General features: G+C 38.6%; 2 protein-coding genes across 2 annotated transcripts in view; both read left to right on the plus strand.

The window, feature by feature from the left end:
* Window positions 1–9209: 9209 nt before the first annotated feature.
* Window positions 9210–18010, plus strand: vamp5 (vesicle-associated membrane protein 5). The gene is made up of 3 exons (XM_072433844.1): window positions 9210–9421; window positions 15062–15205; window positions 16515–18010. The coding sequence occupies exons 1-3, from the start codon at window positions 9419–9421 to the stop codon at window positions 16665–16667; spliced, it is 300 nt and encodes a 99-aa protein (XP_072289945.1). The 5' UTR covers window positions 9210–9418; the 3' UTR covers window positions 16668–18010.
* Window positions 18011–19142: 1132 nt separating this feature from the next.
* gcn1 (GCN1 activator of EIF2AK4) overlaps window positions 19143–23343 on the plus strand; it is a 31126-nt gene continuing 26925 nt past the window's right edge. Inside the window, exons 1-8 of the mRNA XM_072433497.1 lie at window positions 19143–19216; window positions 20452–20554; window positions 20636–20699; window positions 21164–21295; window positions 21381–21489; window positions 21636–21734; window positions 21851–21985; window positions 22802–22979. Of these exons, the coding sequence (XP_072289598.1) occupies window positions 19199–19216; window positions 20452–20554; window positions 20636–20699; window positions 21164–21295; window positions 21381–21489; window positions 21636–21734; window positions 21851–21985; window positions 22802–22979 (838 nt within the window). The 5' untranslated portion in view covers window positions 19143–19198. The remainder of the gene's footprint in view (window positions 19217–20451; window positions 20555–20635; window positions 20700–21163; window positions 21296–21380; window positions 21490–21635; window positions 21735–21850; window positions 21986–22801; window positions 22980–23343) is intronic.

Raw genomic sequence — 23343 nt, forward strand, 5'->3', positions numbered from 1 at the left:
TGAAGAGACTGTGTCGGCCTCTTTAACATGACAGGATCTGATTCCATAACACAGGAGCTTGGTAGCTAAACGCTCTACCTCCTACTGTGCTTTTAGAGACTCTTGGGACCACCAGAAGGCCAGCATTCTGAGAGCGAAGAGCTCTGTTTGATGATATGGTTCTATAGCATAATTGAGGTAGGATGGGGCCGTGTCATTTATGGCTTTGTAGGTCAAGAGTAGAATTTTAAATTCAATTCTAAATTCGACAGGAGCCAGTGAAGAGACTCGAGCACCGGTGTAATGTGCTCTCTTCTTTTAGTTCCTGTTAGTAATCGTGCTGCTGCATTTTGAACCAGTTGAAAGCTTTTTATGGAGCTTTTAGGACACGCTGCGAGCAGGAGTTACAGTAGTCTAATCTAAACGTTACAAATGCATGGATAAGCATCACTTTTAGGCAGGATTCTTCTGATTTTGGCTGTATTGCGCAGATGGAAATAGGCTGTTTTACAGGCTTGATTTATATGAAAAGTAGTAAATGAAAAGTACTATCTACTTCAGTCCAGTTCAAAAGTATAGTGGAGTACAAATGTAGTGAAGTCAAAGTAAAAAGTATCCACCGTAAACATGACTAAAGTAAACTATAGATACCTAAAGATTTGAAGTACAATACGTTTACTTTTGTACTTTCCACAGCCTCCCTGAGACTTATATTCCGTTACTTCTGTCCTGTATTAGTTGATAATTGATCATTATCTTCTTTACTCTGCAGTTTAAACATCTTTTTGGACAAAACAAGATTCTAATGTAAAATTAGGCTTTGAAATGATGAATATCCGGCCTCGTTCTTGACCGTAGACTCCAGATTTCCCTCACTGCCCTGTGTGTGTGACCAGAGACAGGGTGTAACTGAGAGGCACAGATGTTTACGCCTCTGCCAATGCTCACATGTGCTTCAGATCAAGACCACATCCAGCTCCTCGGTTTTTATAACTCACAGGCGGGAAAGTGTCAAACTGCAAACACTCAAGTTACTGTAATCGAGTAGATTCTTTGGGTAGTTGTACTTTTGTGTATGTATTTTCACTTGTAGTTTGTTGCACTGCTGTAAACCGATAAAGACACGTGGGTTAAAACAACTTAATTTATAAAGTTTTGCATAAATATGGAAAATGTTGCTAAAATTGCACTAAACTATAAAAACGCTGGGCAGTATTTTTTTTGTACTTTCTCAAGAATTGAATTTTGGCAGCACGTACTTCTTGGTTGAAAGAGTATTGAAAATGTAAAAATACAAGTACTGCTGCCAAAAAAGCACACAAGAAAAACACTATTCAGAATACTAGGTACTTTTTATGCAATTTTAGCAGCATTTTGGATCAATCTTTTACACAAAACTCAATTAAACACACTATTTAAAATGCAGAATTTAAACCACAATCTGTGTATTCTGTGATTTCAGGCTCTGAGCAGATGATACAGGGCTGTTTTAAATGTTTGTCGCTGGTGTAAAAGGAAAAGGAGCAGATAAGGGGCTGATTGGGACACTGTATGATTTCTTAAATGTAACTAATTACAATTACATGCCAGAATTACACTCAATTACAAGTACAAGTGCTGGTTTAAAAATCGACTCTAAAAGTAATCACTGATAAGATATTTTTGTGCATTGTGTTATTTTCTTTTGAATAGCAGGATGAAAAATGATGATAAAAGTGGTTCAAAATAGGTCTAAACTTGATTGAAAACATATTGATTGGCCGAGAGTGTGTGATACTTTCTACTGTTAAGTCTAGCTTTAGGTGGATTCAAGATCATTTATTTTATGTCGTCTTTTCCACAATCTGACACGGTGGAGATTGGTCAATGCCGGTTTATTTGTCTCTACATGAAGCCTGCAATAATAAATCCACTTATCATTGATCATAAAAGGAGAATCATGTTGTTTTAGAGTTACAAAGACTCTAAAACACAAACAAAGAGACTTTTTGTGACAAAGACTTGACAATATTACAACAAAATGTCAACATATGCTTTATTCAGAAGCCTTCAGTCACCATATTGATTCATTTTTGGTCTGTAGGCTTTATTGGATAGGACAGTGTAGTCTGGGGTGGGAATGAGACTGGGGAATGACATGCAGCAAGTCAAGTAAAAGTAAATCACAACAAATACATCAATGTAAGCAGTGACACAGTGTCCCGACTTTAAACGTGTTTTTAAATGTAGTTGAGGTTTCATTTCTGACAATTGTGAAATGTCCCTCAAATTAATCACACAAGTTCAGAAATATCACTTTGTGCTCTTATTTTAATGATTATAACATCACTTTTTTTTCATTTTTCCTTGTAAATAATATCTTTAAAACACCATTCACAGTATTATCTAGATGTCGATACAATGCCCACCTCTAGTTGCAGCTTTGGCCGCTTCTGCACAGTTATAAAACTCTTTCATTTTACATAGCTATAGTACATTTCCGTAGGTCTTTCCTTCCTGCTGTTGTCAGACTTTATAACAAAAACTGTTAGTACTGAACACTCGCAATACTGACCTAACCTAATACTGATGTGCAACTCTGTCATATGTGCAATTGCTGTTGGAATTCATGTGCAATTCATGTGAAATTCATGTGCAATCTATGTGCTGTCGTGACACATATTCATGTGCAATTACTGTCGTGATCACATGCAATGGTATTTATGTATTTATTTATTTATTTGTCTATGGGAGTTTTTTTTTTATTTTTTTTTTTTATTTATTTATAGGAGATCTTCTACTGAAAGTGTTTTTCAGACTTCCTATAAGTGATCTGTTCTTCTGTATCTACCTCTGTATCTACCTGCGTTGTACCAATGAAATTTCCCCATGTGGGACAATAAAGGAATATCTTATCTTATCTTATCTTACATTTCACACCAAAACATTACATTTCCAGATTCTGATTGAAATGTTCGGATTGTTCATGTTGCCTCAGCACCAGTGACTCTGTCTCCGGCAGTGTTTGGTCCAGACTCTGTTTAAGATGTTCCCACACTTCTACTTCCACAGATCCAGCTGAGATCAGGTCACTGACTGCTGGGCGTAAATGGAGGAGAGGGTTAGGCTTGTTTAAACTCTGGTGCACTGTTTATCTTTCCTTACCTGCTTGTCTCCAAGGATACGCTACTGACACTCTGGAATATTCCACAGTATGGCATTAAAGGTATCCATTTATTCAATCACAGTTGTTTTTAAAAAATTATTATTATTGCAACAGAAATTCCTTAAAAACACACACATTATTACTGCGATCGCCTCTCCACAGATTTGACCTGTAACATGGCGTCACCTGCTTGTCTCCATGGAGAAGAGAAGAAGTTTAATGCCACACTCTGTTGCATTCCAGGCAAAACCACCATGCAGTTAAGGACGTATATCCTCAGGTAATGCAAAATATTTTAAACTCAGAGAGACAGTCCAGAAGGAAAGTCCAGAGAGAAAGTCTAGAGAGACAGTCCACAGAGACAGTTCAGATAGACAGTCCAGAGAGACAGTCCAGAGTGACAGTCCACAGAGACAGTCCAGATAGACAGTCCAGAGAGACAGTCCTGAGTGACAGTCCACAGAGACAGTCCAGATAGACAGTCCAGAGTGACAGTCCAGAGGGAAGGTCCAGAGAGAAATCTAGAGAGACAGTCCAGAGAGACAGTCTAGAGAGACAGTCCAGAGGGAAAGTCCAGAGAGAAATCTAGAGAGACAGTCCAGAAAGACAGTCCACAGAGACAGTCCAGATAGACAGTCCAGAGAGACAGTCCAGAGAGACAGTCCAGAGAGACAGTCCAGAGTGACAGTCCAGAGAGAAAGTCCAGAGAGAAAGTCCAGAGGGAAAGTCTAGAGAGACAGTCCACAGAGACAGTCCAGAGAGACAGTCCAGAGAGAAAGTCTAGAGACACAGTCCAGAGAGACAGTCCAGAGAGAAAGTCTAGAGAGAAAGTCCAGAGGGAAAGTCCAGAGGGAAAGTCCAGAGAGACAGTCCAGAGAGACAGTCCAGAGTGACAGTCCACAGAGACAGTCCAGATAGACAGTCCAGAGAGACAGTCCTGAGTGACAGTCCACAGAGACAGTCCAGATAGACAGTCCAGAGTGACAGTCCAGAGGGAAGGTCCAGAGAGACAGTCCAGAGGGAAAGTCCAGAGAGAAATCTAGAGAGACAGTCCAGAGAGACAGTCTAGAGAGACAGTCCAGAGAGACAGTCTAGAGAGACAGTCCAGAGGGAAAGTCCAGAGAGAAATCTAGAGAGACAGTCCAGAAAGACAGTCCACAGAGACAGTCCAGATAGACAGTCCAGAGAGACAGTCCAGAGAGACAGTCCAGAGTGACAGTCCAGAGAGAAAGTCCAGAGAGAAAGTCCAGAGGGAAAGTCTAGAGAGACAGTCCACAGAGACAGTCCAGAGAGACAGTCCAGAGAGAAAGTCTAGAGACACAGTCCAGAGCGAAAGTCCAGAGAGAAAGTCTAGAGAGACAGTCCAGAGAGACAGTCCAGAGAGAAAGTCTAGAGAGAAAGTCCAGAGGGAAAGTCCAGAGGGAAAGTCCAGAGGGAAAGTCCAGAGAGACAGTCCAGAGAGACAGTCCAGAGGGAAAGTCCAGAGTCCAAAGTCATTCATGTTTAATAGGATTTGTAAATGAATTAAAAGTGGAAATTTGACCAAAGGTCCAGACTGATACTGCCTCCTGAGCCGCTGACGAATGCACTCAGCTGCTCATGACACACACACGCACACACACACACACACACACACACACTCTCACACACACACACACACACCACACACACACACACACACACACACACACACACACACACTAAAGCTGGCATCAGGGAGAGAACATACTCTTTTGTGTTTGGGCAGCGTTTCCTAGAATGGGTCTTTTGTGGAGTAAATCTTTGACTCAGACGGTGCTGATGTGCCATTTCCCAGAAAATATTTAACTGATGCGTGTCAAATACAGTAATCGTTTTCTTTTGTTTTTTCCTGTTTTTTCCAGTTTTTCGTGTGTTATTGACACATTTATCAATCACTTTAGTGACATTTACCCACATTACATGACTTTTAACATCTGTGTTGAGAGCTGCACAGAAAGCCACTGTCCCAAGGCAAATGTTGGTGAAATAATCAGAAGAAGTGCATGAAGTCGCCGAGTGGGACGTGGAACAAACGGGTCATTTCTATGAGAAAACACAGAATATGCAACGTTTTTTGACCCTGCTCAAATAAAACGTTGAAATTCCACCAAGGACAAATGAGCTATTCTTTTCTTTTAAATTAGACCCATAAAGACTTCATTAGACAGGACAGTGTCGCATGAAAAGAGGATATTATATCGTCATAGCTCAGTGCTGAAATGTTTTTTTTTTTTAAAAGAAGAATTTTTTCAATATGTTATTTTTTTTAGCCTCTGCATTTGTTTTTGCTAAAAATATTTGTATTAATTTCATCTTCATTCCTGTTGACATTTTTGTGCAGACAAAATATACAAATGTGTTAAATGTGTAGTTAAATGCGGATCATACAAACTTCACAGCAAAGAACTAAACAGCTTATCTTAAAGTTCCTCTACACTTTTAATCATAAAACTATGTTCTCCAGTCACCCAAGTTTAACTATTCCTTGAGAACATCATGTCCAGCGCTTTCCTCCATTTAAACTGCCGCACACTTCAGCTCATAGTCCCATAAACAGTTAATAAAACGTCAAATACCAAGAAGAAAAACCCTCTTGAATATGAACAACACAACAGCTGAGTGTCATGTGCATCTCTGTTGTATAACACTCTCTGCTGAGCGTGGATCCTGCAGCAGAATCACAGCTGTGCTTGTGGTATGTGCTGGTCTGAGGGGTTCTGAGCGTGCCACTTACAACCTCGAGTTTGGGATCTATAAAGACAAGTCTGTTTCTGTTGTGTTCTCAGAGAGGAGTGATTCTTCTGAACGAGTTTCAGGAACACTTCACTGACTTTTCTTATTTTGAAAAAGCTCACAAAATGATTAGGATGTCACACAAAAACATAAATGTAAATAAAGAAGTAAGAGAAAATATAAAGGTTTATTTATGTTTTTATCATTCAAAAGTTACATCATAACTGCCAATATAATATTCAATGTTTGAGTTTAGCCTTGGATCTTTGAGCCAACAAAGTGGTTCTCAAAGTGTGGTCCAGGGCCCCTTGGGGAGCCTCTGAGGTACTGCATGGCTGATTTACACCTGACCTTTACGTCTCTCTCCTCCATATTTCTCGCCTGATTATTTCAAAACACTTGGAAAGAATGTTAATAGCTGAGAGGGTGACAGGGAGGACAGACAGCGACACTTATGGGTCACATTAAAGAGGGTGTGACATCCAAGTGTATATGTGCCTTTGGGACATGTCTCCACCAATGTAAATCCTGCCAAATACTTTAGGGTTAAAGATGGGGATTTAATTTAGTTTTATTGGTCCGAGACAATCATTGACAGTTCAACGTGGATTTATAGAAACTAAAATAATAAATTTATCTTTAAACAAAGTTTAAACCTGAACCAGAACTAAGCCTAGATTAAAACTGGGCTGGGCTCGTTTTGGCGAATGTCGTTTAGCACACTGGCAACAAACATGGCGGATTTCCATAGTAACGATTGTTTTCATCCCGAGTTCTATAAACATGGACTAAATTTAACCTGAAACCAGATCTGAAATATTATTCAATGAACATTTGACCTTTCATTTCCATTAAACAAAATTATAAACACATTTACTTACCCTAAGTAAATGTGTATTTTTAAAGAAGTTAAATCTTCAATTTGGACAAGTTACAACAATATGAATCGACTGATTTATTGACTTTCTGTATTTACTTTTCACGGAGCCAAAACACTTACTGTGAATGGGGTCAAGAAGCTAGAGTCTGTAATTTAGTAGGTCGTTGGGGTTGATAATAGCAACAATGAAAATGAACTGTCAGTTGCAGGACCCTCTATATATTTTGAAATAATCGTTACCTCTCAAATGAAATAGCAACAGCTTTAGTCATGTGTTTTGTCAGCCGAGATAAATGCTGCACGAAGGATAAGTCGTGTAATGTTCTCTTTTGCGCTTGCTTGTTCATTAGTCCGAAGGTCAAAATTGCAGTAAGTGTTTAAAGTACCAGACAAAGATGCCCTTAAGAACCGACACCAATAACGTCACACAAAAAGCAGGAAGACAAGTGCGCCACTGTTTAACGCGACATTAGAGTTCTGAACTGCTTACATACAAACTTAAAAATGGCAATGGAGTGGAAGGAATTTGAAAAGTGCAGTTTAACGTGTCCCTGTGCGCTACAAACCCATTGCATGTCCCTGTGGGTATATCAGATTATCATTACACATGCATGTTCTCTGGGTGGAGCTGTGCAGGCACCTCAGCCAAGTCGAAGTGGACTACACCCAACGGACCCAGCCAAATCCACCGCTCAAATGAGGAAATCAGTGAAAATGTACAGTGTGATGGCTGTCAAAAGTAGCAAAAATCGATGTATTTATATGTAGCAAAGAGTGATACAAAAGAAATAAGATATGCCTTTATTTGTCCACACAATGGGGGATATTTCGATATTGCAACGCAAGTAGATAGAAGAACAGATAACTTATAGGAAGCTTAAAAAACAAAACTCTTCAACCTCATACTCTTAATAAGGAATAGAAAGAAAAAAAGAAAAATAACATAAAAAATAAAATAACATGAGACAAAAATAATAATAATAGTGGCAAAAGTAAACACTCACTTATTTACATCAGTTATATGCACATGAATATGACATTATTATGTATGAGTATTGCACATGAATATGACATTATTGCGTATGAGTATTGCACATGAATATGACATTATTGCGTATGAGTATTGCACATGAATATGACATTATTGCGTATGAGTATTGCACATGAATATGACATTATTGTGTATGAGTATTGCACATGAATATAACATTATTGCGTATGAGTATTGCACATGAATATGACATTATTGTGTATGAGTATTGCACATGAATATAACATTATTGCGTATGAGTATTGCACATGAATATGACATTATTGTGTATGAGTATTGCACATGAATATGACATTATTGTGTATGAGTATTGCACATGAATATGACATTATTGTGTATGAGTATTGCACATGAATATGACATTATTGTGTATGAGTATTGCACATGAATATGACATTATTGCGTATGAGTATTGCACATGAATATGACATTATTGTGTATGAGTATTGCACATGAATATGACATTATTGTGTATGAGTATTGCACATGAATATGACATTATTGTGTATGAGTATTGCACATGAATATGACATTATTGTGTATGAGTATTGCACATGAATATGACATTATTGCGTATGACAGTATTGCACATGATTAAGTCAGTATGTACCTTAGAGCTTTAGAATAAATAGTATAGGACAATTAAAAGGCCATTAAAATTGTGTTTTATCGGTATCAAAATCTGTATCGGGTATCGAGCATAATCGCTTTGTGTCAAAAAATGTTTTTATTAATAATTTCTAAGTTTAACCAGACTCAAATAGTTTTAAGAACATGCCTCTCTGTCTCTTCTATAAAATAATGTGAGTAAACATGTGGTACACAAGAGAGAATGAGCAAATTACTTATTGTGACACAAACAACCATGCTTGGAAAGAGAGCATTACATTTAACATAGTAAATAAATCATAGCCTACTTTGTAAATAATAACTTTACATGTTATCGCCATCAGAGGAGAGAGTCGTGGATCTGTCGGACGTTATATTTAACTCTGATTATTCACAATAAAGCGTGCAGCAGTGAAGCCCAGGCCTTTGAATGAAAAAATGCATTAACACATGTTTATTAATAGTGTAAGTTAGGGTCCAGTGCATGAGGGGGGAGTGTCTTGCCCATCAACCACTGTTATCTTTATCTTTGTAAAATAAATAATAATGCCCTAACCTCATTATTATTATTATTATTATTATTATTATTATATAAACCATATTCCAGGAGGATGCCGGAGAAGTTCACTTCCTCCAGCCTGTGTTGTTTCTCCTGGTGGGAGGGGCGTTTGGCCGAGGTGGGAGGGGCGTTTGGCCGAGCTTTCCCAATCCTAAAGTTTCCGCGCTCCCGTGAACGCACCACAGTCTGTGCAAAGTCACCGCAGAGAGAGTGAAAGTGACAGAAAAGGGAAGCAAGACGGAGAAAAACTGAACCAAAAACCGCTCCAAACACACGTGCAGGATCTTCTACAGGGGCTGCACTAAATTGCAAGAAGAAAGAGGAAGTTACACGTCTTTTAAAGCAGTTTTTAAAGTTACTTCACGCTGCAACACGTTGGGTTTTTAAGTCAATGCAGTGGATCCGGTGACACTTGGACGCGTTTCAGCACAAACAGCAGCCATGGTAAGTGTGCAATAATAATAATAATAATATGTGCTCATATCACTGGCAGTAAACATCTGCTGTGAACAACAACACTTTTACATGTTTGGTGTTTGTATGTAGTCAAGAGGGCAAAGTCCCATCGGTCAAACGAGCCTCAAGATCAATGTATATGTTTATTATGATGTGCAGAGTAAGTTATAATACTTCTGATCTGACAGTTATTGCTCTTTATTGTGGGAAATGGGATCAAATATTGACTAAAAGTTCAAATTAGATTGAAAATGGTGGTTATCACACATTTCAGGAGCTTTGCACTGAATGGACCTTATGTCATTGTGCCTTTTATTATTTTATTTATTTATTATCATCTTTGTTTTGTTCTCTGGTCTTGTTTCTTCTATTTTGCCCAAAATGATAATAATAATGGTTATCAATAAGCTATAATAACAGCTTAGCAGTAGTATTCCCTTTGTTTTGGTTTAGGATTATGAATGAACATAAATGTAAATAGATAATGCACTGGGCCTATGTTTTATCATATAAAAAATTAGATTAGGTGGGAAAATAAATACAATAATGAAATAAACTGGTTATTACATGTTGAGATCTTGAATTAGCCTCTATTTAAGCATGTGCTAATGGGCTTTAACCATTGAACCACCATGGATAAGCTACAACTTTAGTGTCTTCAGACAAAACGCTGCTTAGATCTGTCTCGCCAGTGTTAAGTTGGCTGTCCTTCTGAGTTGGATGGACAGAAAAATAAGCTTATGCTGAAGTTTAATGTAACATACACTGAAATAAATGGAATCACCTTCACAAAGCAAAAGAAACATGCGATTTATACTGCAAAAGTTGGATTAAATAAAGCTAGAAGCGAGCTCTTTACATTTGGGTCAAGAGCTCGCACCGACATTATTAGACTTAAGACTTGTATGATACCACAGCTGGCCTTAATATCGCCCGTAATATCACATTTTTCATCACGCCACATCCAGGTTTGCAGGTAAGTTCAGAAACATCCACAGAAATCATGCGCCCGCTGCTTTTGGGAAAGAGGGTGGACAGGAAGGAAAGAGAGGATTTGGCCTGGGCAGCTCTTCCTGAGGCAGACGTCTCCGGGTGAATTTTAAACACCCCATTGTTCATGTGTTTGCCCCTCGTCATCAGGCCAACTGGGCTCCATCACAGACCTACTTTTGAGGAACCGAGCAGTAAAGCGGAGGGTGAGACCATTACGGTTTAATGCCCCGACTCTCTCTTGCAGGGCTGTGGTCGACTAAAAGCTGGCAAAGGCTCTCAAATCGATTCAATGTTTCTATGATCTGACCATTTATGTGACCCAAAGTGCGGCGACAAGACCACAAGAGCGTGCGGTTACAAATGTTTGTATAGAAAACTACTGTTAAACTACGTAAAAGGCAGCTTATATTCAAAATCTCACAATATTGTTCCTGCTTTTGAATATAAATCCTTTCAAATCCCCCAGCAAAATGTAGTCAACCAAGGAACATTTAGTTTGACCAAGACGCTATCAACCGATTAATCGACTAAAGGTCCACAGAAGTTAAGGAAACCATCTCCAAATCCACAGATCTAGCTTACTTGCCATGCACTTTGGTTTCTTCTCAGTCTTCAAAAAATAAATTACAACATTTAAACCACATTGTTTGGCTCACACCTGTTACAAACCTGTTCAGACATGTATGAACCACACAAGTCCAGACCTCTCACTGCGCAAAAAATAACAGTTTGAGTGAATATAGTTCTGAGATCATTCTTTTTTTAGTCGTTCTTTGGATATTTCTAGGCTTAACCCTTTTTTAAGACCGCGTTTAGTCCTTGTTTAATCCTGATTTCTACTTAGTCCTGTGGTTTGGACCTGAAACACTTTACACTGATGTGTGTTGTATTGTGAGACGGTTTGAGGATGTGACAGAAATATGAAGAGCATCGAGGTGTTTCCTGTCCTTGTCACATGGAGACAAGGACACTCCCTTGTCTTCCTGATGCTCGGGGGTCAAAGGGCTGAGGTCACGGCGAGGCAAAAGCAAACAAACACACCTTTTTTTTTTTTATCAGAACAGGTAACAAAGGCCCCTGTGTTTACACGATTTCAGTCACTTGAATGAATGGTCAAATGCAGAGGACAGATTTCCATTCAGGGACAATAAAGTGCACCTTAACCTCAAGTATTAAAATGTAACTAAAAATAATAGTCTTTCATTGGAACTAGTAATGGACATGTAGGGTACTGTTTTATTCACTATTCATTAGGGATCACGATATCAAATGTTAAGAGTTACGATTATTGTGAGAAAAAACATGACAATTTTATCAATTATTCACAATTATTGAGACTGTGACGAAAGAGGAATCTTAAGATAAGATAAGCCTTTATTTTTCCACACAATGGGGAAATTCCAGTGTTGCAACACAAGTAGGTACAGAAGTAAGAACAGATAGCTTGTAGAAAGCTTTAAAAAAAAACACTCTTTCATTTTCTCTCACTCCTCTGGTCTGACATGTTTCTGTACCTCAAGCTTATGACCAGCTTTACGAAATTGAACTTTCCGAATTACAAAAGAAGGTTAAATTTGACAAAAAAAAGCCAGATAAAAATTCTATTTTCATTAAGTTTATTTGTTGGGTTATAGATTGAGCTAAAAAGGCTTGATTTTGCTTCAAAAATGGTCACAATTATTATTTTTTGGTTCTTACGATTATATTGTGAAACGGAATAATCGTGACATCTTATTATTCATCCAAAACTCCCAAAAAAAAGTTTATTATTTGACCGTAGCGTTGTCTTCAAACGTGCAAATATGAAATCAGAACTTAAACATTGATTTAATTGTGGATTTCAGCCAAAACTGTTTAGGGCTGCAACAAGTCAATTGATTAATCACAACTAATCGATTATTCAAATCAACTAATTTAGTAATCGAATAATTGTTAGCTGGTCTATACACGGGTTCTAGAGAAAATATGTTTTATGAGTCAAATTAAGCTGCAATAGCCAGAAAATTAAAGGTAAAATGTGTGAATTTAGTGTATTTAAAAGAGAGAACACTTTTTGTCCATAAACGTGCTCCACCAGGATCCTCAAACGGCATCACATCACATCACCGCTTCAATCAAGACTGAGGACTAACTTATTTTGTGCGTATCATGTCTTCTTGCAGGTGTTCCAGTTTTGTTTTCGTATCTTTTTCTGCTCTGTCTTCGCGTTGGTCCAGTGTCTCCGCATGAGTCCCTCGTCCTGCAGAGCGCTTGGGTCTGTTGTTACAGCAGACACAGACGACCGGGGCAGAAAAACCTGCTCGACCTCATTTTGCAAGTTTCATCACCGTTACGTGTTTCAGTTTTCTTTGCAGGTTTCACTTTGCTCTTGTCTGACAGAGCCACGTTATTATTCAGGAGACGCTTAAACTGTAGATTTGCTCCTGAAACACCCAGTTTTAACTTTCCCGCTGCATTCACACTTTGGTCCCGGTTTAGTCCCGATGCTCGATTAGCTCGGTCCTGCTCTAGAGCTGGTCCAGTCATGGTCCAGGTTTAGTTTTAGGGTTTAGTCATCTTTAGTCCCAGTGTCGATGTGGTATGTGCAAACTTTAAAGCAGCCTATGCACTTTAATCACTAAGATTTGTGTAAATATGTATGTAATGTGTAATATGTTACCGAAACAACACACTAGAGCGGCCGTTGTGAAGATGCTTTGACCCACTCGCTTTCGATCTTTGTTGCTTGTGACATGTCTGTTGTAATAGAGTAATAGTCATTTCCCATAAGACTGGCATGTTGAGAGAACCGCGGGCTTTAAGATGTGTCCATTTGCTGTCTAACAACTGTATTATTCAGGCAGTGGTCCTAAATATATGCCTCATTAGTTGGGTAAACACAAAATGTTATCTTGAACCTATATGATGACTTGGCTCAGCAGTCTACGAGGAAGTCCTGCTCGTGTGAGGGTTTGGAAGTTGACAGATTGATAGAGTTGAGGGAAAAGGTGTACAATGCAACAGGAAGTTAATAAAAGTGTGATATCGCTAAAATAAGAGCAAGAAAACAAACCACCCTTTCCTAATCTTTCCTAATCAACTGGAAATGTCACATGTTGATGGATGTGCATTTAGATCAAAGTGGCTTCACCTGAGAATATGTCAAAGTATCATCAGTCAGAAACTGTATTTATGTTCTTATGGTGTCAACGGAAGGACATTTGCCTGTGTCTTATTTTACCTGTGAGAGCGCAGCAGCTGACATGGACTTCTTCTACATCACATTTACATGTTTTTGTTTCGTTTTTGAATCTGAGCCCACATCCTTGCACCTGCAATTGCAACGTTCTGATTTCCTTTACTTTGTAATCTATATAAGGTGTTGTATAGAGGAAAATAAACCAAGATCCTCTAGAGATGACGTGAAATACTTGAAAGCCTGCTTGTTGTTTTCAAATGTGTTTCAAAAGTTTATTCTCATCATGGGTAATTTGTCATGAACAAAAACGGCTATGTCTGTTCCACTTTCCAACCTTTATATTTTAACTAATGCTTTTTAGGTTTTACTGTGTTCAAATGTTTTATACCCAGAGTTTAGAGGAAATATTTAGAGATGAAAGAGAGGAAAATCAGAAAACAAAATATGTATTTAAAAGAGCTGATTTATTAAAAGCACTTTTGTGATTAATGTTATGGTCCATTTGTCCATTTTTCAGAAAAGGTTTATTGCAATTGCCAATGAACAAATTCACAAGCTTTGGTGATTCGGTGCAACATAAAACAATGAGCAATGATAAAGCAAGATATATAAAATCCAAAAATGAGTCCAACGGCAGAGGAAAATAAACTGTTCTTGTGGCGGGAGGTTCTGGTCCGGATGGAGCGGATCCTCCTGCCTGAGGGGAGTGGCCTCCTTCCTGAGGGGAGTGGCCTCCTGCCTGAGGGGAGTGGCCTCCTGAGGCGAACTCACGTGGAGTAGAATGGTTTGTGGTTGATGAAAAGATATTCCAGATCAGGAGAGCAATGTTTGGAGACGACAGTCAGAGAGAGTTCCCATTGTCTGTCAGTACGGGTCCAGTCGGTTCAGTCCGGGACCGACTCACTGAGCCACGTCTCCATGAAGCACAAACCATGAGATGAAGAAAAGTCTCATCGGCAGCGCCAGTTCATCCAGTTTGTTGGAGAGTTAGTTCACGTTAGAAAGGAAAGTTTCCTAAGGCGCACGAGGGCCCCGCTCGTTTTCCTCGTCTGCTGCGTTTCACTCTCACCAAAAAAAGGACAAATTCTGCTGCAGATGCTAAAAAACTGGAACTAGATCTATAGGAGTTGTGGTTCTGATGGATAAGAGCACAAAGTGCACCGAAACACCAGGTCGCCCGCGGAGCCATCTTGGAACTTCATCTTGTGCTTGAACCTTAATCTTAATACTCTTAATTTTAATGTTTTTCAGCATCTTACTTCATCAAAATGTGGCACAAAAAGACACATCAGCGCTTAATTGTCGCACTCTTTTGTAGGTGACTTTCACAGAGGCTTATTTACCCTAAAACAAATTCATATCACCGTTTGTTTCCCAGTGAAACCCATATTTAACTCTTAATTCTTTGTTATGACTCTCTAATCCCACACCTTGTTGTTTGTTGGTTTTTCCCCCAGGAGAATGGGAGGAGCCGCCTGCAGAAGACCCAGGAGGAGGTGGAGGAGGTCAAAGTCATCATGTTGGACAATCTAAACAAGGCCGACGAGAGGGCAGGCAAACTCACGGACCTGGAGGAGCGCGCCGACCAAATGCTGCAAAAGGTGAGAACGCCTTCACACAGGAAATACTGCCTGGTTTGGAGCAAAAAAGTACCTCTCAAACTTCCATCGTTACTTCATTTCAAACCCCAAATCAAGCACGACTAAAGCGTAAATAAAAGATTTCAAAACATTCAGAAACAGGTGGAACAGTATTGTGCACGGTTAAAAACGAATTATAATATTCGTTGTACATCCCTCTTTCAAATTGAAGTGTTTGTCATCAATAAACAACTAATTGACACTCAATACTGGTTTCGTTAAAGGTTGTGATACTAAATGACTAAAACATTGCACCAAACAAACATCACGATTTCCTCCCATATTGATCAACTCCTACTTTCAATTTTAGGCTATTTTGTCTTATACAAACAAAGAAAAATGCATTTCCGTATTAATTTCCCGAGCTGACAAAGATGACAAACTTTTAATGTCATTTAACACAAAAGAAGTGTCATTTTTTTACTCTTATCTCTGCTCCAAACCAAGACTGTGGACGTCTCGATTAAAAAGACCCAAGCCGATCTTTGACAATTAGACATGACTAACGACTTCAGAACTTAAGAACTACAACTAGAATCAGCTAAACTAAAAAAACAAAACACTGTCAAATAGTTGTCTAACGAGCTTAAGCCCTTATGTGTTACATCAGCTTTACCTCTACTAAAACAATGAAAACAGAAGAACAGTCAAATATATTATACTCATAATTCTTGGCAATGTACTTTAGACAACTATTTTCAAACTCCTGGGTCCAACGGATGAGCTTAACTCCTGCAACACATGCCACGGAGCAGCGTCGGAAATGTCACTTTGCTGCCTATAAATACCCTAAGGTGGAGCGGCGAGGGAAAACAAATGTAACAATTTTACATCCTGACGGGGGATATTTTGGGAAAGGTATTTCTTATTGTTTCCTACGATGAAGAAAGGGGAGCTGGGTACAACAGAGAGAGTCCAGGATGTGCCACTGGGCTCGAATCCATCCGGGTCAAACGCCGGGTCGCCTCCTTCCCACGTAGGGGGCTCCTCACATCACGCGGCGGAAAAGTGGAAAAGTGAGTGTTATTATAGGGGCTAGAAAAAGACCGGCGACTAAAATTAGCAGCGCATAAACACCCCGGACTTATTGAGGAACTGCGGCGGACGTCCAGACCAAAGTGCGGTAATTGTGGGGCATTGTTAAAGGGAAAAAACAATATGACAATAGTGAGTCGCCACAGGAAATCTACTTCACTAAATGCTTCTGAATGAAAGTTATTAAATACACATTTGACTGGAACGTTGTCGTGTTGTTGTTTTTCTTCCCCAGAGTAAAGTCTTCGAAAAGACAACCGTGAAGGTGAAGCAGAAGAAACGATGGGAACACAACAGAGTGAAAATCATTTTGATGGCTATCGGAATCGCAGTGGGAGCCATCATTATCGGACTCATAGTGTACGCCATTGTGGATAGTAGTGGATAGTGTGTGTGTGTATGTATGTATGTGTTTGTGTGTGTGTGTGTGTGTGTGAAGCGATGTGCACATAAAGAGTAGTGTGTGTGTGTGTGTGTGTGTGTGTGTGTGTGTGTGTGTGAAGCTATGTGCACATACAGAGTAGTGTGTGTGTGTGTGTATGTATGTATGTGTTTGTGTGTGTGTGTGTGTGTGTGAAGCGATGTGCACATAAAGAGTAGTGTGTGTGTGTGTGTGTGTGTGTGTGTGTGTGTGAAGCGATGTGCACATAAAGAGTAGTGTGTGTGTGTGTGTGTGTGTGTGTGTGTGTGTGTGTGTGAAGCGATGTGCACATAAAGAGTAGTGTGTGTGTGTGTGTGTGTGTGTAGTGATGTGCACATAAAGAGTAGTGTGTGTGTGTAGTGATGTGCACATAAAGAGTAGTGTGTGTGTGTGTGTGTGTGTGCGTGTGTGTGTGCAAGTGTAGCGATGTGCACATAAAGAGTAGTGTGTGTGTGTGTGTGTGTGTGTGTGTGTGTGTGTAAGTGTAGCGATGTGCACATAAAGAGTAGTGTGTGTGTGTGTGTGTGTGTGTGTGTAAGTGTAGCGATGTGCACATAAAGAGTAGTGTGTGGTGTCTAGCCTGAAATTCTTAATCCTCGACATATTTATGGACAACAAGCTCCACGTTTTATTACCCTCAGTTGACTACGGTACCACTCACAGGTCAGATTACACATTATGACAGTAAAACATGAAAGAATTTGGAAAGACTTTTATGCTATATATTATCTATATAAATGTAACACTGTAAAGTTATGAATGTGGAATATTTTTAATTTATGGCTGAGTGTTTGTACTGAATTTGACATTCTCGATTACATTTTAGAGCTCATTGTCTACCGTTGTTGGTTATTGTAGAGTCGTTGAAGCCACATAAGTGAAATATTAATGTGGACAATGGGCATAAACGATCCAGGCAAATGATTGTAATAATTGTGTTTTGTCACGTTTTTGATATTGCAAGATTTCAGCTGGTTTAGGCCTTGGCAACGGTTAAAACGTTTGACTGATGCAGAAAATACATCTACTCAATATTTTATTTGGACAGAGAGATTACAATTTACACTATCACCAGTTGTAGTGTCTGAAGTGTGAAAACAGAATAAGCTTTGTCATATTTCTTTTCAGTTTTGCAGAATTTTAGTGACAATAGTTTTATACAACTGAATTGTTCTTATGCACACACATTGATGAATGTTTTATTTGGTAAAGGACAATCTGACCAACAATATATATAACAATATATTTAATAATATTAAATAACAAGCAATTATGCTAATTTAAAATAGCCAATAAATGAGTAAAGTGTTTTAATTAAAAACATGCTGTTGTTTCTGTTGGATATTCTTGTTAATAAAATAATGTACATATGAATTTGGTGTAATCCTTCATTCGTCCATAAAGAGCTGTATAAATCAAATATAGCTCCTTCAGATTGAAAATGACTTTGTCAAAACGTCTTGATTTTTAAAACATTGTCCAGATGACTAGTACCTACAGTTTATGTGAATGTTACAAATAAAATACGATAAATCCTATCACTTTGTACAAATGTAAGAAAATGAAACCCTGAATGCATTTTCAGAGGGTTTAGAATATTAGATTTGTACGGTGGCTAGAGTTCTGATGAAGAAAAGATGAACACAATCCTACAAAATAAATAGTAAATATTACCCTAACCTTAACCCTAACCTTGACCCTAACCCCAAGACCTAACTCTAACCTGGTGCGGTCTAACCCGGCGCGGTCAAATAGCCCAGCAGTTTCAGGAGCCGTGGCAAAAGATAACATGGCAGTTTCGCGGATCTGTAGACACTTCCTTTAGAATTATATGAATAGAATTTATTTAGAATTTATTCATACAATGTATGAATAAGTTGTGACCTCTGGTGGTCAAAGTGTGTTAACCATCAAATTATATGGCGCGTTCCAGGCAACTGGGAATTTTCCCACCTCTGACTAGAAAAAATTCCCATGTAAATCCATAGATCCATGAGTAAATCCATAGATCCATGGGTAGATCCACGAGTAAATCCATAGATCCATGAGTAAATCCATAGATCCATGAGTAAATCCTACTGGAACTGGGAGCTGTTCGAGGGACTCCCACTTCACAAGAAACAGTAAGATCCACAAATAGTAGTTTTTAGTGGTTCATAACGACAGCATAAGCAATGTAAACGTTAGTTACAAGTCAAACCTGCCAATATTTTGATACTTAACAGCAAAATTGTTTATTTACGAGCAATTTCAGTTTAAACGCTCTGGAGTCGGAACTCGTAACATTCATGTGGGAAATGACCGACTTCTCAGTTGCCTAGAATGCAGCCTTAGTTTATGTAACCCTTCAATTTATATGCAGTACTGTAACACTATATATAGCCTGTAGTATATACAGTTTATAATATATAAAATACATCATCGCTGCCCCGAAATGAAACATGTTTTTCATGACCCGGAAGTAGCGTCACTAACTTCTTCCTGTTTCAGCCGGCAAGATGGCAGCGGACACGCAGGTCTGTGTGGCTTTTCTCCACTTTCCACTCTCTCTTAGTTTGTCAGCCATAAAGCAAAGATGGAGCGTGGTCGCTGAGACCCTTTAAACCTCTGTCTAAACATGCCGGGCTGTTGTCGATTTGAGTGAAATCTCAGTGAAATATCCACTGCAGCGCGAGGCATTAGCTCCTCGGCGCTAGCTTTGTGCGACGTAACGTTAGTTACTCCCACTGACTCCATCACGAGTGGGCTTTTTCTCTAACTTGTCAAGAATGATTTTATTTGAGCAATACTGTCTAGCTTTCTACATCATTACATTTGGTTGTGTTTTATTGAAATGACCAACAGCTGTTCGGTGTCAGTTATTTATAGTGAAGAGTCGTTGCCAAAACTGAAGAAGCATCAAAATGTTCATTGGATTCAATCGTTCATCTGAAATTTCTAAATTCTGTAAATATGCTTTTATTATAAAGCCAAGTCACTACGATGGGTGGTAATTAACGGTAACTTTCACATAACTTTCATAAAAAGGGGTCCACCACCAGCTTGTCTCCGTGGAGATGATATTACTGGAATGTTGTTGTTGCTTTTAATGGCGGCTGCATTTACCGCCATCTTCTTTAGACTTTTCTGCTTAGAATATTCCTCAGTATGGCATTAAACGTATCTTTCTTGGTAGAGACGAGCTGGCGCTATCATCAGGCCATGTAACTGGTCATATCTGTGGAGATGCAAGCCTGTTCACTGTAACAATGCATGGTATATCTGAGCAATAAAAGCACATAATTAGATAAAATGCATGAAACAAAACATTCCAGGCAAATCAACATCATATATATATACACTAGCAGGTGGTGGGTGAGAGGTTACCTTTAAGTCATAATATTGGGGTTAAGGGTAATATACATTAATATTAACAATATTATTACCTAAAGCTAAATGTCTGTGCACTATTTTAATTAAGCAGGTGTTACAATAATCACTGATATTCACCTTCTTGCTCATCATTGCTGTAATCAAATAAATGTATCTCTTGCACACATAGCCTAGCTATATTTATGTTATTTTAATTTACTTACAAATATTTATATTTGAACCTTTTCTCTCAATAGTATAATTGTATTGTAATGTTTAATCCACGGTGTCTTAAGTAGTTTCCTTTCAATACAGTTTGTTTAAATCTAGGATAATCCAAGCAATATAACAGTTCATAAGAAATCAAATGAAAATAAACAAACCACATTTCTTTCTGCAGGTTACAGATACACTGAAGAAGTTTGCTGTGAAGGTGACCACAGCCAGTGTCAATGAGCGCAAGGCGATCTGTGCCGAGCTCAGACAATGTCTAAAAGGAAAAGGTGCTTATTGCTGAGATTTATTTTTCTCTTTTTATCCTAGACTCAAACATCCTAACTTCTGTGTTGTTCATCCCTGTGTAGCATTACCAGAGCCGGCTATCAAAGGACTGTGCAAACTCTTCTGCCTCACACCACACAGATACCGGTATGAGTTTTTTTCTAATCACTGATACGAAGTAGTAGCTGCAGTATTAAGTGATTTTTCTGTGCTTTTGTGGTTAATTTTATTCATTCACTTTTTAAGTGATACATTATCAACCGAGACATGTACAGGCACGTTTGAGCACATTCCTAAAGCTTTAAGATATTGTTTGATTGTCAAGAATATATAAAGATATTAATTTTAGTCTATATAATCCACCCCTAATCGCATCTATTATCATTTTTTAGGTTAGTGATATTTGAAGTTGCATCACAAAACATATTATTACACAGTATTTAATTGTTAGTTAATCTTGGACTTGCCTGTATATTTTGTTATGCTACTGAGATTACAATTATTCATATTAGTCATATCAATTAGTCATATCATCATATTGTACAATCTTTAATTACACAGAACTATTTTTGTGAGATTGTATTTATTCTTTCTAACAATGTCGTGTCCAGGGATGCTGCGTCTCGTCGAGAGCTCTTGTCCGTTATCGCACTGTTGGCTGAGAGCCAGCCGGACATCCTGGTCACCAACCTCCTCCAGTGGCTGCTCAACAGTGGAGTGGTCAACATGAGCAGTGATCCCAGGTGCAGTAGACCACAAACATCTAAACAAATACTTTGAACAAGACCATTTTTGTCAAATTGTATTCGTATCATCGTTTCTTTTCAGTAAAAGCTCAGGCTCCTCTGCATTTGTTGGCCTCTCCTGGACCTGCCTCTTAGTCCACAATGTATTTTCTGCTCCAGAGAAAAGAGAAGGACCTATTTGGAAGAAAATGGTCAGTCGAAAAGTCAGACTGATTATGTTGCTGCAATGATTATTGTCACTTTTCTACTTTAGTCTTTAATTGATCCTCAAATCGTAACCCCCTACAGAATTAAACGCAGATTATTAATTGTCATAAACCTTTTCTTTATTATCCAGGTGGAGGTTCAAAGCCTTCTGGTGGCTGAAGTTGTTGGTGGTGCAAAGTCCACTGCTCAGAAATCCATCTTAAAGAAACTCTGTCACCTCTGGGAACAAGTCAGTATCATCACACAAAAGACGCATATATTACTGTAAAATGTATAGTATTTAGAGTATGTACATAACCAACCAGTTTTTAATTTGGATTTTAATTGCTTTGTTTCTTTCTGCAGTACCCTGGTTTGGTGGGTGACTATATTTCCACCTTGTTGAGCCTGGATCAGAGCCCCACCACGATGGTAATACTGGGAGTCTGCCTGGACTTCTGTTGTGCCAAGAAAGATATCCCTACAATCGAGAAACATAAGGCAAGTGCTAAAGTCTGGGTGTAATGTCAGTTTTCCCTTTCACTATCATTTAATTTTACAATATGATTACTCTAACTGTTAATTTAATATATATTTTTTTTCATTCAATTGTCAATCATATCCATAAACTAAAACCTGTTCATCCTTTTCCAATAGATGGACTGTTTTTGAATGAAATAGCCAAACATAAAATTAACAATTGTTGACCATTATCATTATTTGTTTAGGATTGGCTCCACAAAATTATTAATCTTATGGCTTGAAGTCCTTTCAACTGACATCAATCATTTTTTTAATGTTGCGTAATGGCAAATAGTCACCATTTATACAGCGCTTTACATCAAGGAACCACTCACTTATTCACACGCGCTTACACACACCAGTGTACACAGCCACTGGGGGCGAGGTGGGTTAAGCACACAATGGCAGTATTCACCATTGAATACACTGAATACATTGAATTGCACTTCCAACCTGTGGGCCAGTGGATCTGACCACTCAACCAAGGATTTTTTTTTTTTCAATGTCGAGACCATGATTCAAACCGGCCACTGTGTCAACAGAGTCACTGCCGCCCTGGCACCATATTGCACTTTTGCTTACTTCTGCTGACAGAGAAGACACTGAACTTTGTGCCAGTTTTTGTTTCATGTGGATTGACTCAATAATGACAATGAGATATGAACCATAAAACAGGTCAACAAATCTCCACTCTGACAAAATGGAGTACAGACCTGCCTCCAGCACAATGTTAAACTGTATCATCTGAACCTCTTAAAAGTCCATCCTATGACAAAGCGTATGTCTTGTATCTAGAGTGCGACGTTGGATCTGTACATCAAGTCGGTGCTGATGAGTAAGACCAAACCCCAGCAGCACGTCCAGGAGAAGAGCGGCTCTTTGCTGCGTCACGTTTCTCACTCAGAGTTCAAAGATCTGCTGCTGCCCACTGTCCAGAAGACCATGCTCCGCAGTCCAGAAAACGCCATGCAGAGTGAGCACCTTCGATATTTAGAATCCTTTTTATGTTCAGATGTATCCATATCCAGATCGCTCGGTTTTGTAATGTCTCTGCATGGCATTTATTGTGATATTATCTGCTATTTCAAATGATTAGGACAAAAGTGTTAAAAAAAGACATGTTTATTTGGTAATATTTTGGTACACACATGGTTTGTTATTTTTAATTTGTTAATAACTCTCAATATTTCGTTTTCAGATTTTTATATTGACAAAATAAAATTACAAAACAAAAGACAAAAGACACCAGCATATCTTTACAACAAACAAACAAACATCTTTTTTACACATAACAAAAATCTATTTGACATGAACAATTAATTGGTTCTTGAGATTGA

Source organism: Eucyclogobius newberryi, unplaced genomic scaffold (genome assembly GCF_026437365.1).
Source record: "Eucyclogobius newberryi isolate DKJ021-1_F unplaced genomic scaffold, fEucNew1.0.hap1 SCAF_6, whole genome shotgun sequence".
Classification (NCBI taxonomy): Eukaryota; Metazoa; Chordata; class Actinopteri; order Gobiiformes; family Gobiidae; genus Eucyclogobius; species Eucyclogobius newberryi.

Excerpts from the sequence above, each read along its gene's own strand:
- vamp5 (XM_072433844.1), top strand. Across the intron at positions 15,206-16,514 it reads CCGACCAAATGCTGCAAAAG|AGTAAAGTCTTCGAAAAGAC; the intron begins GTGAGAACGCCT and ends TTTCTTCCCCAG.